This window comes from Panthera uncia (genome assembly GCF_023721935.1).
Source record: "Panthera uncia isolate 11264 chromosome D3 unlocalized genomic scaffold, Puncia_PCG_1.0 HiC_scaffold_8, whole genome shotgun sequence".
NCBI lineage: Eukaryota > Metazoa > Chordata > Mammalia > Carnivora > Felidae > Panthera > Panthera uncia.
In genome coordinates, this window is record NW_026057586.1 from 47,990,381 (window position 1) to 48,008,959 (window position 18,579).

General features: G+C 48.4%; 1 protein-coding gene across 2 annotated transcripts in view; it reads right to left on the reverse strand.

The window, feature by feature from the left end:
* CABLES1 (Cdk5 and Abl enzyme substrate 1) overlaps positions 1-10,049 on the reverse strand; it is a 114,273-nt gene extending 104,224 nt beyond the window's left edge. For both annotated transcript variants that reach the window (XM_049620363.1, XM_049620362.1), the window contains exon 1: positions 9,178-10,049. In XM_049620363.1, coding sequence (XP_049476320.1) covers positions 9,178-10,034 — 857 coding nt within the window. In that variant the 5' untranslated portion in view covers positions 10,035-10,049. The remainder of the gene's footprint in view (positions 1-9,177) is intronic.
* Positions 10,050-18,579: the final 8,530 nt, after the last annotated feature.

Here is an 18,579-nt window from a genome sequence, read left to right on the forward strand (position 1 = left end):
GATTTCAGACTATCAACCACCTCAGATTCCCCAGTTGGTTGTTTCTGCCACGTCCGTAGGAGCCAACTATCACACACCAGGTCTAACAGAAACCAGCTTAGAATCCAGAGAAACCGGAGTTCAAATCCCAGCTCTAGATCCCAGTTAGGCCTTAGGCAAGTTTCCTTAACCCCTCCAAACCTCAGCCTCCATAGCTCTAAAATGGATAGAATCCCTGTTCCTCAGGATTGATGAATAAATGAAACAAAACAATGCATGTAAAGCACACAGGTCATTGAGAGGCACTCAGAACTCCGTAAGTGTTCCTCCCCTCCCCGGGGAAGGGGAGAGGCAGACATGGATGCAGTGGGTGGGATGGGGCTACAACTTAGATCACCTGTCTCACCCCCACGACGGGGACAGAAACACTCAAGTGGGGAGGTTCCTTATTGTAAGATTGAGGAAGGAGGAGGTGGTAGGGAGACTGTGACCAGTGCATGAAAATACAAGACCTAAAAGGTTGGAGGGGGTTACCAGGATTATCAGGGGGACTTTGAGGGCAACGTTTTAAGAGGTTTTGCCAAATTTCCCTACTAACAGGCTCGGAATGTGGGTTTTGTTTGGTTCTGTGGTCGCTCTATAGAGGCAGCTGCTCCATTTTGCTGAGAGCCAGCCCTAGGTCATCACCAGCAAGCCCCTAAGGGGCCGGCAACGAAGGAGGGGCCTGGCGGGTATGCAGAAACCCACAGGGAAGGGAGAAAGTCTATGCTTCCAGGAGAGTGTGCTCAGTGCCAAACGTGAGGGCTCTGCAGGGTGACGGGTCAGAAAGGAAAGGGGCATCCGATGGGAGTAGAACCAGGACCCTTCCCATGGAGAAGAGTGTGAGTACCTGACCCTGCGGGCCCCATGGAAAGCCAGCACAGCATGGAAATGGAGGGTAGCGTGGGGTGGGGCGGTGGGGGTGGCATTCAGGGTGGGGGGGGGGGGCGGTGCGGTGGTTGTGAGAGGTGGCCACACGTGAAATATACCGAATTCAAAACTGACAAGAACTGAAAGTTCCCTCTATCAGCCAGGGGGAGAAGGAGTAGGTCCAAACAGAAGCCAGGAGGCTCCAAAGGCAGAGACAGTGAGGGCAGGCAGGGAGGGACAGGGGGCCAGTGCACACCTCGGCGGTACAGAGTGCGGCTGGGGCGGGGGGTTGCACACTTCTGTGAGGACTCAGAATAAATAGTTTAGGCTTTGTGGACCATGTGGTCTCCGCCACAACTACTCAATTCTGTTCGCGGAGCACAAGGGCAGCCAAAGACAATACAGAAATGAACGGGTGTGGCTGTTTCCCAGAAAACGTTATTTATAAACAGCCCGTGGGCCACAGTCAACCGACCCCTGAGTTAGGGGAAAGGGTACGGAGGGAGAAGATTCAGAGGGTCCAAACAAAGGAAACACACCCAGAAAGGAGGTAGGATTACTCCCATTTCATGGATGAGAGCCTCATGACAAGGTAAGGGGCAGGGCCAGGGCCACAAACAATTCTAGGAGTGCCAGGCTCACGCTCCTGTGCCGCTCCTATTCTGTAAACTACAGAAGGCACTCCGTAAACCACAAAATGCAAAAAAAACAACAAAAAAAAAAAAAAAAAAAAAGCAGCAAGAGAAGTGAGAAGGATCTAGATGTGGCTGAAGAGAGTTCTGGAAGCAGGGCAGGCACTGGGCAAGGCTGGATTACTGGAGTCCCAGGAATCCTTGTCCACCTTGGACCGTCCTCTGGGCCCTCACCCACAGAGGTCCTCCCTGAATGACAGAAAGGCAGACACCTAAATAAGGAAACCACAGGGTTAGCAAATGCCCTTGGGTCACTTAGGCCACCTTCTGCCCAGTTCAGCTGGAGCCAACTGAACAAGCATTTACAAGCCTGACTCAAACCGCAGCACAGAGTGGAGCGAGCGGGTGAGGGCACGGACTCCGGAGCCAGACTGCCTGCGTTTGAACCCGGCCCCCGTGTACGGGCTCCGGGACCGTGGGCAAGTAATTCAACCTCTGCTTCAGAACGGGGGTGACGCAGGGGCACCCGGGTGGCTCTGTCGGTTAAGCATCCAACTCTTGATTTCGGCTCAGGTCACCATCTCACGGTTTTGTGAGTTCGGGCCCTGTATGGGCTCTGTGCTGACAGTGTGGAGCCTGCTTGAGATTCTCCCTCTTTCTCTGCCCCTCCCCCACTCACACTGCCTCTCTCAAAATAAATAAATAAATAAACTTAAAAAAAAAAAAAAAAAAAGAATGAGTGTGATCCAGTAGTGCTGTCATCTCAGGGCAGTTATAAATATGAACTTGCTTAATCCTCATGTAGTGCCTGGGACATGTTTGGTAAATAAAAATACTGTGTCAGGGCCCTGAGCCAGGTCCCACAGGGGAGGGCATTTAATGCTCCTGCCTTGGTAGGGGCTCAAACAAGTGCACCTCTAACCAAGCCCTCATCACTGGAAAATTGGCCTGTTTCTGTGATTCAGGTCTCCCGACAGACAGGGACCACCTTTTTTGTCTGTATCTCTCATGACTAGCACACCAACAGCTCATAATCGATAGTCATCATGTTCACTGTTTGTTGAATGAATGACACAAGGCAGTATTCCCTCTACTACATACCTGACAGATGACAAAGCACCTAAGGTCACCCTGTGCCCACTCTGTGACCTTGGATTCCTGCCCCTCCATGGTGTCAGGGGCCTGGAATCGATGTCCACAAAGTGCTTTGTAAACCCGTAGGCCCGTGAGCAAGGGAGGTGGTAACTCCAGTTCACTTCCTCAATGGGGTGGTGTTGGTTGGGGACTGACCAACTCATGAGGGAGTGGTTTCCAGCTTGGATGGCTTCCTAAAATGGCCATTCCAGTTATGACACCTTCACTGCCAGAGGGAACATAGCTGAAGGTGTTTCGTAAAGTTCTCCCTTACACCAGGGGAAACCCATTCATTCTGTCGTTCCTCACTACGTGTTCTGCCAACCGGAGCCACGTGAAACCAACTCAATGCCACTTCTACATCCGATGCTAAGGTTAGGTTATCTACACATCCCAAGCTAAACACGCCCCAGCCTTGGCAGCAGGCCCAGGACTGAGCCGCCCAGAGCCCTAGACCAGGAAGAACGGCAGCTCACCTAACCCAGCCCTTTAAATCCATAAGGAAACTGAGGCCAAGGGTGTAAAGTGACTTGTCCAGGGTCACCGGGCATGGCAGGGGCTGGCCCAGCATCCAGGTTTGCCAAGTGCCGATTGGCATTCCTGATCCACAACCTGTCACCTCACCTGGCCTCACCTATCTTTCCCTCCCAGTGTGCTTTAAAGGCCACCTGCCCTACACCCCTCTCCCCCCCTTAACAGCTCTCCTTCCCATGGGAAAAAGTCCATGCAGGCGAGGCTCCCCAGGACAGGTGTGGGGACATGGTACAGAGCCATGCTGAGGCTTCCCCACCCCCTTTCCAAAGGGCAAAAGGTCACACTTGAACTAGCTGCCCTTTCTGGGCACACGCCAGTGGGGAGCAGGCTTCCGATTTATTTCCCCTTCTGCGTTCACCCATATTACAGGCTTTGTGAGTGCAAAGGGGAGGGCAGCAGGTGCGCCTCGGGCCACTGACCTCAGTCCGCGGCAGGGCATGGCCTCCGCCGCGTCTTGGGGAAGCGTCCTGACCAGGGCCTGGCCGGCCTGGGACTGCAGCTTTGGCCTCTGTCATTCATGGTGCCAGAAAGATGACTTAACAGTAACCTGGGTTTGCCTACTGCTGGAGGAGATCAAAGTCCTTCACAGGTTTCTAAAATCCAGTCAAGTCAGGTGGCTTACAACAGGAAAATGGAGTGGGAACTTGCCTGAAATCACAAAGCAAGGAAGCGACAAAACCTGGGGGAAAACGTCCATCTCCTTTCTCTTACTCTGGCGGTCGATCACCTAGTTAGCCCACATCTTTCTTTTCAGTGAAGACAGGGGCCACAGATACAGAACCCGGACATTCACCCCAATAGGGGCAATACAGAGGGAGGAGTACTTAGAAGTTCCAAAGCAGTGTGAGCTCTGCCCCAACAAGCTGAGTGACCTTGAGCACTGTTACTTAACATCTCTGAGACCTCGCTTCCTCAATCTTACAATTGGAACAATCCTAGTACCCAGCCAAGCCTTCCTTCTTAAAAGGCTACCCATTAGCATCCCACACAGCTGTGCAGAATTGAGGCCCTCCCAGAACTGCAGGATCAAAATCCTTGCTTTTTCCAAGGTCCTAGGGAATTCTAAAGACATTTACATTTGAGAAGCCCGGATATAAATTAGCATTTGGGGCATGCCCACGCAGAGTCAGCCCTCAATTATATAAGCCCAATTCACACTTGACAAAGCCCAAGACACAGGCCAAGGCTCTCTAGAGGAAACAGAGCCAGAAAGGCTGATTAACTTGCCCAGGGTCATGCAATGGCATCATGATTTGAACCCAAGACTTGGGAATTCTTTTGCACCATACGTCCTCTTTCCATGTACGAACTAACTCTCCATCCATAAGGCATAATGCTAACTCAGGTGCTCTAAGAAGCAAAACCCTCATGCTTTTTAAAATTAATTCCCTGCAAATTGGTGCAGCCACTCTGGAAAGCAGTGTGGAGGTTCCTCAGAAAATTAAAAATAGACCTACCCTATGACCCAGCAATAGCACTGCTAGGAATTTACCCAAGGGATACAGGAGTACTGATGCATAGGGGCACTTGTACCCCAATGTTTATAGCAGCACTCTCAACAATAGCCAAATTATGGAAAGAGCCTAAATGTCCATCAACTGATGAATGGATAAAGAAATTGTGGTTTATATACACAATGGAATACTACGTGGCAATGAGAAAGAATGAAATCTGGCCTTTTGTAGCAACGTGGATGGAACTGGAGAGTGTGATGCTAAGTGAAATAAGCCATACAGAGAAAGACAGATACCATATGGTTTCACTCTTATGTGGATCCTGAGAAACGTAACAGAAACCCATGGGGGAGGGGAAGGAAAAAAAAAACAGGTTAGAGTGGGAGAGAGCCAAAGCATAGGAGACTGTTAAAAACTGAGAACAAACTGAGGGTTGATGGGGGGTGGGAGGGAGGGGAGGGTGGGTGATGGGTATTGAGGAGGGCACCTTTTGGGATGATGAGCACTGGGTGTTGTATGGAAACCAATTTGACAATAAATTTCATATACTGAAAAAAAAAATTAATTCCCTGGTCAACTTGCAGGGTCCTCAATCAGGCCTGATGGCACACACTGGCTCACCTGGGCTTGACTTTGCTTCTGGGTGGCTGTCTGCCATTCAGAAGCTCAAGGAAGTGGAGTAACCCAGGACTGCCGCCAGCTGCTGCCAGAGATGAAATTTTTAAAATGGAAGTAAGCCTTAAAACACACCTTATAAATTTACACTCCTTTCCACCTACTAACACTTTCCCTGTGCGGCTGGCACTGCCTAAGCAGAGCGCACGACAGGGTGTCAAGCTAGAAGGCATCTTTTTGGCTTCCCACCTCTGACACCTAGCCAGAGAGCAACCCCCAGTGTGTTGGCTTCCCAGGGGAGGAGCCCTGCCCACCAGGCTGGGAAGATGCCCAGGCCTACAGGACTGGGTTTCCTAGGTGCTCTAATGGAGATGTGAGCAGAAGCTGGGGGCTCAAAGGTCAAATGGCAGGGGAGGGGAGACTAAAAAGTACAGAATCACATCAGTATGACTAGCCTGCTGTATCCCAAACATTTGCACTCAATAGCTCCAAAATTCTTCTTGGGCCTACCACATGCAAAGCATAATGATACAGTTGAGTGGCAGAGGAAAAGACGCCAGGCTTGGATGTCAAAGATCCGGGCTTGTATCTGGACTAAACTGGGTCTGTCAATCTACACGTGGGGTGGCTGTGAAGCTTCAACCTAGGCAACCAGAAATGGTGCCTAGGCCTGGGCTGAGGAATTTTCCCCGAGTCGTATTTCAAAGTTTGGAAGTCCAAGCAATTACTGTGATTGGTTATACAAGTGTCCAGACGGAAATAACAAAAATGAAAGCATTTCACGATTTCAGACTGAGAAATTCTGATTTTTATATATTCATAACAAACCCAATATATCTCAAGTTGATTATAAAAGGCAGATGATTTCAGATTAACTACGGCAATGCTTTCCAAACTTTCACATGTATATGAATCATCTGGGGATCCTGTAATCTGGAGTGGGACCTGAGAGTTTGCATTTCTTTTTTAAAGTTTTTTTTTTTTTTTTTTTTTTAACATTTTTGAGATAGAGAGAGACAGAGCATGAACGGGGGAGGGGCAGAGAGAGAGGGAGACACAGAATCAGAAGCAGGCTCCAGGCTCTGAGCCATCAGCCCAGAGCCTGACACAGGGCTCGAACTAACGGACCGCGAGATCGTGACCTGAGCTGAAGTCGGACGCTCAACCGACTGAGCCACCCAGGCGCCCCTATTTTTTTAAAGATTTTTGAGAGAGCACTGAAGGGGGGGGGTGGCAGGCGACGGACAGAAGATACGAAGTGGGGCTCTGCGATGACAGCAGCGAGCCCAATGCAGGGCTTGAACTCAGGAACCGTGAGATCATGACCTGAGCTGTGAAATCATGAGGCTCAACCGACTGAGCCCACCCAGGCCCCCCCTGAGAGTTTGCATTTCTAAGAGCTCTGGTAAATCTGCAGGTCCCAGAGCCCAACTTTTGAGTAGCAAGGCTCTATGGAATTCCTTAAATAGTAAGAGACACATCCGAGGCAAGTATAATTTGATTTGAAAAGGATATCCCAAGAGAACATCCATGAAGTAGGATCTAGAACTACCCTGGCTAGCATGGTTTCTTAAAGGGAGGCACAGCAGGGAAAGCCAATAGCATTCTTCTAAGTTGGCCTTGGGCCCAATTCAAATGAGTTTGTACTCTACATCACACTGTCTAGGCAGGTGAAAAGTACTCTTTAGTGGTCATAAAAACAGCTTGCTTCTGACAAAATTCTCAAAAGCAGGATGGTGTAAGAAACAAAGCATCCTAGAATATTTGAAGTTCATGACCACTGCAACAGCTATAGCCAAGCTAGGCTTTTTAAGGCCTTTCTTAAATCCCTGTTTCACCCATTTACCTCCTCTCTGTACATGATATTTCAGGCTGTTACTGTTGACAGCTGTAATAAAAAAAAAAAAAATGCATCTATCAGGTTGCCAGATATGGATAATTCCTAAGTAGGAAGATGAATGGGACTATCAGGAAGCATCTTATACTGACTGACTCATCTTACTTAAAGCATGTGCTGGGGAGTAGGGGGATCAATAAAACAACCAAGGGGTTCATATTTATGGGACTGGAAATTAAATTCTGGCTATTCTTTGGATCAGAAATACTAACACAGGGGCGCCTGGCTGGCTCAGCTGGTGGAGCATGCGACTCTCAATCTTGGGGTTCTAAGTCCCAGCCCCCATGTTGGGTGTACGGAGTACTTCAAAATAAAATCTTAAACAAAAAAAAAATGCTAACACAGAAGGTCCTCCATATCCCCTGAAATGAGATTCTTGGAGACAAAGTGTGAGGTAATCTGATCTCCAGCTGCTTTTAGCACAGGAACACATCTGTCTAACATGAGACACAGGCCAGCCTTGCATACTGGCTTAGAATAACATGTATGTTTATTACAATTCCCGTCATGACCCTCAGGCCTGGCTGGGCTTATGCTCAAACTATAGAGTCATTATGAGCCAGAGTGTGATGTCAAGCGGTAACACCAAGCTGCCCAGAAACTGCTGAGTATGCACCACTCACCCAGAAAGGAAGGGATTCCCCTCCTGTGCACTGGCCCGCTAATGGAGAGATGCATGCTCTGACAAGAAATGCCAGAGCCAGACTGTCACCTGTGCCCAGCATCGCTAATTCACCCATGCAATCACAAGGCTGCTTCTCTGTTCCACACCCCTCCCCGCAGCCCCTGTGCACTCACAACGTGAGGCTACACACCAGACAGGGTCATGATTTCACCCATTTGGGAAGAAGGAGACTCAGGCAAATTTCTGGATGAGACTGGCTTGTTTTTCCCCATTTGCCTGTTGGGGGAGGAAGTTAAGTTTTCCAGTAGGCCACCTTCTTAACTTAGGCCAGCAAAAGCCTGAGCTTTCCCAAGAGCAGTACAGGAGAGAGACTGTAACAGAAAAGGTTCTCCCTTCTCATCTTGAGGCCTGCAAAATGTTTCCATTTAGGAAGGGGAAAACTGAGGCCCCAGGAGGTTAAAATAACTGACCCAAGGTAGAGCCCAAGCTATAACTGACTTCACAGGAGGCCTTATTACACTAACAAGGGAGAATACTCCCTCCCAGGAAGGAAACAGGCCTGCATTTCTCCACTGCTCCCCACTCAGATTCTTTTCCAAACTCCGGCCTTACTGCTGACACAGACCTAACTCCCACCTGTCCTTTGAACATATGGTGACAAACTCCAGCTATTTCCTTCACAATAAGCAAATGTCCAACATTTCATATTTTTGCTAAGATGCCTAAAACCAGCAGATGACATAAGCTGGCAAATATAACAAGCTTCTAACTAACTTTAGCAAATTCATCTTGGAATGGAAAAAAAAAATCATCAAGCCCTATTTCCTCTCTGTGTCCAACCTCCAAGGCCCATTGCAAGGAAACGCAAGGATTTTCCGTTTCTTAGGAAAGCAAAAGGAAAACCCTAAGGTTTCCCGGGACACCGGACTACTATGAGCACAAGCAGGAACTTTTCTCAGGAGGGATTCACCGCGAGTCTGCAAGAAGTTCAGGCTTACACGCGCCACTCAGCCACCAGCTGAACCTTTGCGCCCCGCCAAGTCTTGCCTGGCGTGGGGAGAGAGCGCCTCTGGGTCTGAACCCGGTTTCTGAAAGTTGGTGATCTCCTTACAATGGGAGGTTTGGGTGCGGCTTTTTAATGGACTCCCGCAACTCCCAACTCCGGACTCAGCGTGAGCGTGATGCTTCTGCTCTTTGAGTGCCGGGCTCATGCACACACCTGTGAACACAAGTCCCTGGGGCCCCTCTCTCTTTACGGGCCCTCGTGGTTTGGAATTTGGGCCAGAAGCTCAGGGTTCCGGCAGGGCGCGAGAAGGTGGGAGCGATCCGTGTTCCGCGGCCAAGAGCCGGCTGGGAGGGACGCGGGGGCGAGGCGCGCGTCGCATCCTGGATACTCACCGGGACCTCTGCAGCTGTTCCAAGGCGCTGGTGCTGGCCCCCTGGCCCGGCTGCTCCAGGGAGCAGTAGTTCTGCGAGGTCTGCCTGGAGAAGGCGATGGGCAGGATTCCCTGAGTGAACGAGTTGAGGCGACCTCGACTGCCGCTCCCACTCCCGGGGGTCCCGGAGGCCAAGAAGGCGGCCGTCGGCACCTGCACGCTGGAAAAGGCATCGTCCTCCTCCAACTCTTCCTGCCCGCCGTCCCCGGGCCCGTCGGGCAGCTGCGGCGAAGCACAGGAGGCGAAAGGCGCAGACCGGGGCGGCTGTAGCTGCTCCCCCGACGCCCGGCCAGCGCCCAGAGGGCTCACGAAGCCCCGTGCCGCCCCGGGACCGAACCCCGGAGCGTGGCCGCCGGGGGCCAGCGGCGGCAGCGGCGAAGGCTGCGGGAGGCAGGGGCCCCATCCAGCTGCTACCGCCGCCGCCGTGCCCGCTGCAGCGAGCGCGTTGCAGCCGCCCCGCTCGGCGGCGGCAAGCAGGCTGAGCCGAGTCCTCGCGCCGCAGGCGCTGCCGGCGCCGGGCTTGGCCGCGCCACTCTCCTCGCCGCCGCCCCACTCCTCGTCTTGCAGCGGCGGCCGTCCGTCTAGCGAGATGTTGGTGAGGAAGGAGAGGGCAGCCTGGCGGCGCCGCGGGTCCATGCGCGGCTTCCTAGGGGGCTCGGGCGGCGGTGGCTGGGCCGGCGGGGCGGTCGCGGGCTGGGGCTGCTGCGGCGGCTGCTGCAATCTGCTGGTGCCCGCGGCGTCGGTGCCGGTGCTGCTGCTGTTGCTGCTGCAGGCGGCCGTGCCGGCGGTGGCGGCCGTGGTGGCGGCAGTCGCCGCCATTGTGTCCGTCTGCGGCGGTATTTCCGCGATGCCCGGAGAAGCGAGCGGCGCCCGAGTGCTAAGCAGCGAGCGCGAGCGCCGGTGACCCGGGCTGGGCAGGGCGCGGGGCGCAGGCGGCGTGCGCGGCGGCCCGGCCCCCCCGCGGGCGGGCCATGCTCGCCCCTTGGTGCTGCGGCCGGGGACGCCGCCGCCCGGGCCCACGCGCGCGGCTGTGTAGCTCGCTCGCTCGGTCGCTTGCTTCCTTGCTGGCTGGTCGCTGATCGCCAAGTCCCAGGCCCTCCCCACCCTTACGGTCTTCGGCTTCCCAGACCCGGTGTCCGTATTTATAGGTGCGCGCGCCCTGCGCTCGCGCTCCGAAGCGCTCTTTGCAATAACACAGTATCACGTGTGGGGAATGAAACCTGGGAGGAAAACAAAGCCGCAGGCGGCGGCCGCGGAGGCAGGCGGCGGGAGGCGAAGGGCCAGAGGAGGAGGAGGAAGAGAAAGCCGAGCGGGTGACGGGGCGGGGGTTATCTGCGGCGGGTCCAGGTACTCCGAGCTTCCTGCGGGGAGTTCTTGGCTCCCGGGGTGCGCGGGCGCCAGTTAAGGGAAGCGAGCACGTTTTGCCGCCGCGCCCGCACAAGGAATCGGGAATCGCGGGCGGGGGTGCAAGCAGAACCCTGGAGTCCCGGCTTGAGGATGTAGTCCCGGGAGAGTTATGGGTCTACAGGAGGGTTACTCGGAGGGAAGCTGAGATCTGGCCCACGAGCTTGTTAACTGGACCCCGCGCTGCCGTTGGGCCCTGAGAAGTAGGTCCTTATTAATAGTTATACGAGTAGGTTCACAACCCCTTACGTAGTCAGTCCCACCTTAAAGCTGTTGCTTAACGACTAAGGTTATGTCTCATTCATTCGCAGGCCCCTGAGATGATTGCGCACCCCTGGGTGCATACAGAGCCCAGGCACAGGTGAACATCTTCTGTACGGGCTAATTTATACATCCCCACTTGATGGTGCTGTCACTTTTCATCTCTTTCTTAGCAAAAGCCAACATCAATTTTTACTCTATGAAGACCAAAATAAGCTAAAAAGGCCTCACGCCCTTTTCCTCTAGTCACCCTGCAAATGTTGTGGAATATGATCTCTTTTTATCCCATATAAACTGGAACAATATGCACAGTTACTTTCTGTCATTTAGTTCATAAACATTCGTTTGGCATCTACCATGTCTTCTTTTAAGATGGGTTCCTGCCCAAGGATTCAATGACTGGACAGCAAGTCTGGACCTGGGAGGAGACACAGAATGCTGTACCTTGGCTCCAGCCCCAACAAATGCCTGTGCTGGCTGAGGGGGGTGGGAGGCCAGAGGGCACCAGAAGCTCTCTACAAACGTGTACCGGTTTCCCTATGCGGTAAGGAACAATTGTCACACTTTATTAAGCTCTGTGATGTCTAAGACACCTCTATACACTTTTCTGAGGGAGCAGCAATGCATTTAAGATCAAGGGATTAATTTAATTAAAGGTTTAAATTTAGCCCTGGAACTAATGGGTAACTCTACATTGAAATTCCACTCCACTTCAAGTTCAGGAAAGTAAATTGAGTAATGGAGAGCAAATACAGCCTGTCCAGAGATGGGCAGCCAACCTGGAGTATATGAGATATGGGTGCGTTTCAGGTTACATTTGCTTAGGACAAACAGGCACATGGCCCTTCGCATGAAAAATTGCTCATATTTTATTTTATGCCATTTTTAGGCCTTTTGAAACAGTGGAGAGTGAGATCCATTTATAGCAGCCTTATAGCAGCTAAGTCAAAGCTTGGTGACCAGCTCTGTGAAATTTCATTAGTTTAATTATTTTGTTTAACTAACTACCTTGAAACTTCCAAGAGGCTTTATTACCATTAACTTAATTTGCATGACCACTGGCCTGGTTGTGCTGGTAGGTAGCGTTAAATGAAAGACACCCCATGAACTATTTTTTATTACAAACGTGATAAATCTTAATTGCACAACATTTAGAGAATAAGGTAAGTAGAGAAGCTTGGGGTTTTTTTTAAGTTTATTTATTTATTTTGAGAGAGAGACAGCACATGTGTGGGAGGGGCAGAGAGAGAGAGAGAGAGAGAGAGAGAGAGAGAGACTCCCAAGCAGGCTCCAAGCTGTTGGCACAGAGCCCCACTCTGGGCATGAGCTGAAATTAAGAGTCAGGGGCTTAACCAACTGAGCCACCCAGGTGCTCCAGTGAAGAGAAGTTTTAATAAAAAAAAAACCACTAATGGTTTCATCTGCTACAGAAATAACTTGAACTTTTTATTTCTATCCTGTATTTTTAACCAAGTGAAAGCACACAGTTTGTGTCTTGTGATTTTTGCTTGCTGTGTTAAGATCATCTTTTCATTTAGAATATTCTTCTATAGAATCATTTTAATGATTAATAGTGTTTAATTTGATGGAGAGATTATAGTTATTAAATCTGTACCCTAGGGGCACCTGGCTGGCTCAGTCAGAAGAGCGTCTATTGATCTTGGGGTTGTGAGTTCAAGCCAGCCCCATGTTGAATGTAGAGATTACTTAAATAAATAAGATGTTCAAAAACTAACAATAATAAAAAGAAACTGTACCCTACATTGAACATTTAGGTTGTTTCCAGTGTTGCTTTTAGGAAGAGTATGGTGATGACTTCCTGTGTTTTTCTAAATCTTCTTACTGTCCAATATTTTCTTAGGCTAAATAGATATGGGGGCAAATGGCATATCATGTTTTTAAGGTTTCCCATCCAGAAAGTTTGTCCCAGTCTGCTTCCTCACACTCGTGCCAGCAATATCAATTTTTTCATCAATATTCATTTCTTTGTCCATTTGCTATAACTCTGCCTGTTTTAAGTGTCAAACATGCAAAATAATTTCAAATACTTATTTAAGCATCAAACAAGAATCAATATTTTATTTAACCTACACACTGTTCCTGTGCTCAATCTTCTTGTAGGGATCATGAGAGGTATGGTTTACTGTTCACCTACTGTGTGCCAGCCACAGAATATTTCTAATCTTTTGCACTCTGCAAGTTGGGGTGGTGGTGTGTTATTACCAATATTTACAGATGAGGCTCAGTAAAATTAAACAATTTGCCCAATGACCCCCAGCTCTTATACTGGGCCAGTATACAAACTGGTCTTAGAATAAGACCCATACATGGTCCTGCGCCCTCTGCTGGTGAGGATGTATGATGGGGGAGTACATCTCCAGATTTATAATCTTATATTTGTACTTAAAAGTCAACTGTACTGAAATAGTACAAAATTTGGAGGAAGAGGATCTGAGTTTCAAGAGCAAGTCTCTTAACCTCTCCAACCCAATATTCTCGGCAGTTTATTTTGAGATACAAATGAGACTGCTCATGAAACATTTTGATGAATCTTAAAGTACCCTTTAAAATGTCTGTTGTTGGGGTTTCTGAGTGGCTCAGTTGATTGAGCCCCCCAACTCTTGGTTTCAGCTGAGGTCATGATCTTGAGGTTTGGTTTGTGAGATGGAGCCCTGGTCGGGCTCTGCGCTGACAGCGTGGAGCCTGCTTGGGATTCTCTCTCTCTCCCTCTCTCTCTGCCCCTCCCCTACTTGTGTGCACGCTCTCTCTCTCTCTCTCTCTCTCTCAAAATAAGTAAATAAACTTTAAAAAAGTAAAATTTAAATTAAAAAATTTTTAAAATGTCAGTTGTTATTTGTACCAATCCAATCAACCTACTCCCTGAATTATTCCAAATTCACTTATTTTTCACCTATTTAATCACTATTTAAATATTACTGAGCAACTTCTATGTACCTGGAAGCTCCTTGCTACAAAAGCAAAAAAAGAAGCGGTGGCTCTTTGCCCTTGTGCATTCTATAGCAAAAATATGGGAAAGCAAAAAGCTCAGAACACATTTAAACAAAAATGCAAGGCAGGCTCCAATTAAGTGATCAATCAAATGAGCAATCAGACTGGTACTGTGAATGTTATCAAAATATGAAAAAGAACCTTTTTATTTGAGGTGAGGTCTGTGGGGGTGGCCTCAGGGAAGATCCTGGATTTCAACTGACCTGGATGCTAAGGAGGGAAGGAGGGGAACGCTTTAGGAAGAGGAAGTTCTGCATACAAATTCCTCGCAGAATGTGGGCACAGAGGACTAGAACTTGAAATGTAATTATTGGTCTGCTAAAGGTTTTTGTTTTGGGGTCCCCTCCCATTTACTTTAATATTGCCCCTTTACAGTGCCCATTCTAAAAACTTTTTTTTTTTGTATGCACCCAACAGTTTTGATTGACACACACAAGAGTCAATTTTTGAAGGAAAGAAAAAGAACCTACAGGTAATCACTAACCCTTAAAAAAAATAATTTTCACAGAGGGCACCTGGGTGGCTCAGGTGGTCAAGCAACCAACTTGGGCTCAGGTCATGATCTCACGGTTCATAGGTTCGAGCCCCACGTGGGGCCCTGTGCTGACAGCTCAGAGCCTGGAGCCTGCTTCAGAGTCTGTCTCCCTCCCTCTCTGCTCCTCCCCTGGTCACGCTCTGTCTCTCTCTCAAAAGGAAATAAACATTGGGGTGCCTGGGTGGCTCAGTGGGTTAAGCGTCTGACTTTGGCTCAGGTCATGATCTCGCGTTTCAAGGATTCGAGCCCCGCATCGCAGCTCCAGAGCCTGGAGCCTGCTTCGGGTTCTGTGTCTCCCCCTCTCTCTGCCCCTCCCCTGCTTGTGCTCTGTCTCTTAAAAAATGAATAAATGTTTAAAATTTTTTTTTTAAATAAACATTAGAAAAATATTTTTAAAAATAATTTTGCAGACAAGAAGTCTGAAAATTAGCTTAGAGATGACAGTGGATATCACTCGTAACAAAAACCATCTGACGCTGTGGAAATAACAAGGGGGTCTGATGCCAGCTTAGGTTCTTACAAATGTGTGATCTCTGGGGGCTCCAGCTTAGGAAAATTACAAACCTTTTGCATTGGTTGCTTCATCTGTAAAGGTAGGTTTAGTAATATTTTACCTTGCAGAGCTGTGAGGATTAGTGATAATATAAATTATGCAACTAACAGAGTATCTTAAGTAGGTAGCTATTATTAGAAAAATGCAAAATATAGAAGGTACACACAACAAAGGCTGGGATATTTTAGCCTCTAGGTTTTTGCAGTTTTCACTAATCCTGCCAGGCCTGCAGGACCATGAGAAACATCAGATGCGGGCTTCAGTTCAGATCAGATTATTTTATTGCATGTTCCATAAAAGTGCTGCTGCTGCCCACTGCTAGAACTCCCACCCAGACTAGTAGATCTAAAATACAGGCATGGTGCCAGTGAGAAACCTGCTGCTGGCCTCCATCAAATCAAAGTTAGACCACCAAGACTAGAAATGGAGAATGCCCAAGAGGTCGTTCTCAGCGCCCCAGCTCTTCTCCCTGAAATTTACCTTCCCCATGGGGACTTCTGATCATTTCTGTTGGCCAAAGAGAAAGGCAGGGAGATGGGGGTATCATTGTTTTCCTCTTGACAATTTGACATAGATACTTTAATTTCCTTCCTTAATTTCTCCAAGACATCTGAGACCAGATGCAACACTTAAATAAGACTTGACTAGGGGCACCTGGGTGGTTCAGTCAGTTGGGTGTCTGACTCTTGAGCTCAGCTCGGGTCTTGATATCAGGGTGTTCAAGCCCCACGTGGGGCTCTGTGCTGGGCGTGAAGCATACGTAAAAGAGGGAGAGAGAGAGACTTGACTAGAAGCTCAGGGATATTTAATGAAGAATTGAAGTCCGTGAGTAACATAGAGCCATAGATAGCAGCTTACAAATTGTGACTTGCTCATAGTCCTCCTTCCAGTATTTCCTAAATGGCAATCCCCTGCTAGGTTCTGGGTTAGGTTCTGTGAGTGCCAAGGAGAACAGGCTACAATCCTGTCCTGGAGCCCTCAAGCTAATGGCAGAGAAAGCCACATCCATATTGTCACCAAAAATACATCAGAGTACTTAAAAGAAAGGGCTGTATGCACAAGGTTCAACTAACCCCCAGCAAACCTCCTGGAACTGAGGCTGTTTCAACCTTTGCCCCTACCACCACCCACCTAAGACTTCCTCCTCTCCCTATGCAAGAGATGCCCAGGGGAGACTGTGTTCCTGCCACTTCTTGACATAGGGCCAACTTCCAAGTCTCCTTGTCCTGCCTGAGGTCCTGCTCTTCCCTCAGTGCTTGGTACCGGCAGCCCCTGACATTGTCCACACCTAGGCCTAGGTCCACATAAGACCATTTTGCTTCCAGACCCCTCGCACTATGTGGAAGAAAGAAGGAGAATATTTTACTGCAGTCCCTGCCTAAGATGATGTAGGGCCTCCAGGCTCTTACAATTTGCATGAGAAGTTGAGAAAAATAGGTGATGGGGCATGTCCATGGATGTAAGGACAGTCAGGTAAGCCTGTGTTACTAATTTGTTAAGGACAATAGTTCAAGCCAAGAATGGATTCAAATACCTCGTTAATCTGGGGAGATGTGTTTCAGTAACTCTTCCTCATCTCCACTATATGTTTAGAGTAGATATCCAAAGACAAGAGTGCAAATGCATTTTCTCTTCAAATTCCTCTGATCCATCAGAAATCTCCACTGGATACAGCCCAGCAAACTGTGAACAAGAAGGGATAACCGTCTAGGGTGAAGTGGCCTATCCCGCCAGCCCACCATGGGAAGGACTTAGGCTTGAGTTTGCAGATCCCAACTCTCTCACTAACTCTGTGACGCCTGAGCCTCAACTTCTCCGTCTCAAGGCTGAAGCACATCCTGTCTGCCTTGCATGGTTATTGTGCAGATTGGAATCAGAGCGTGTGTAAAACACTTCCCAGGTGTCCAGCCCATAGTGGGTGATTGTTGAGTGCTGGCTGTTGTCATGATACAAGGAACCCCAGAGAAGCACACTGTTGAGCTAGTGGGCAGAGGAGGACATGGTAGAAACCTGGCATCGGACTGTGTTAGGAAAATACATTTCAGATGCTTCCGTGAGATGTCCTCAGTCTTCCAAAAGGGTATTGTTCTTGCCCATAATGCCACCCATCATCCAACTGTGGAGTTTTTATAGTATTAGCATTTCAAAGAAACACACTGAATTTTCTTTGTAGTATTACCTTTATACTTAAATCATAGCAAACACTTAGCTTTATTGTCTGAAAAGAATAAATTTTTTATTATACTAGTATGCATGTATAGCCAGCCCATGGACAAAGAAGAAAGCACTTCTCATGCAATCACAGGGGCAGAACATGCAACTGACATATGGTCTGCATGCACGGGCCTCCAGAGGAAGGCTCCTGTCCACTCCGAACAAACAGGTGGGCCTATAGGGCTCTACATCTCCAGGCATAAAAGCATTATTTTTTAGTGTTCGCATTTGTTCAGGCCATTGTCACATCAGAGTGGGATGGATGTGGCCAGATTCTGGGGGACAGGGCGTCATTTTGCCTGCCACTGGGAAGTTCAGCTGGACGAACTGGCACAGTAACCTTGACTGTTAAATGGGCAAACATCATGAAGCAACAGCACATGATGCACACGATGCAAATACCTGGCAATCACTTGGAAGAGGGATGATTGAGAGTGATGGGTACCCATACTGCTGGTCGCATCAATTGGAACAACCTTTCTGAAAAGTCTGGCAACAATATGTATGAAGAGTTTTAAAAAGTTCATGATTGAAAGCATGATCTTTGGAGTCATACTGCCTAGGTTAAATTTTCGCCCTACTGTCATGGCTTTGAGCATAGAGAGCATGTAATTGATTTGTGCTTCAACATTGTCATCTGTGAAATGGGAATATCTACAATATTCAATATACTAACAATGCAGTAAATGCTTGGTACATAGGAAACTCCAGAAATGTAGCTGTTGTTTTTTATTTTTTTAAATTATTTATTTGACAGAGAGAGAGGCAGAGAGAGAGGGAGACAGAGAATCCCAAGCAGGATCCACGCTGTCAGCACAGAGCCTGATGCAGGGCTGGAACTCACAAACTGTGAGATCATGACCTAAGCCGAGATCAAGAGTTGGATGCTTAACTGACTAAGCTACCCAGGCACCCATATATATATATTTTTTTAAGTAGGCTCCACGCCCAACATGGGGCTTTAGCTCAAGACCCTGAGATGAAGAGTTGCATGCCCTACTGACTAAGCCAGCCAGGCGTCCCAGAAATGTAGTTATTGTAATAATCCTAAGAAGCTATTGAGAAACAAGGTCAAAGATTTATGCACAAAAATATTCATTGCAGCATTATTTTAAGTGAAGAAAACTTGAAAAAAGAAACCCTCAATGTGAACATTGGAAATACTAAGTAAATTATGGTTTACTCAAACAATGGGATATTGTGCTTCTATTTTTGAAAAAATTATCTTTACTAAGCTTTCTTAATGACATGAAAAAATTTTTTTGAAACAATGCTAACCAAATAAAGCAGAATAGAAACCAGATAGATCACAATATCTCAATTGAACCTCAATGAATGGGATTGTTGTTTTAAATACTAAGACGTGTCTAAAGGCTACATTGTGACCA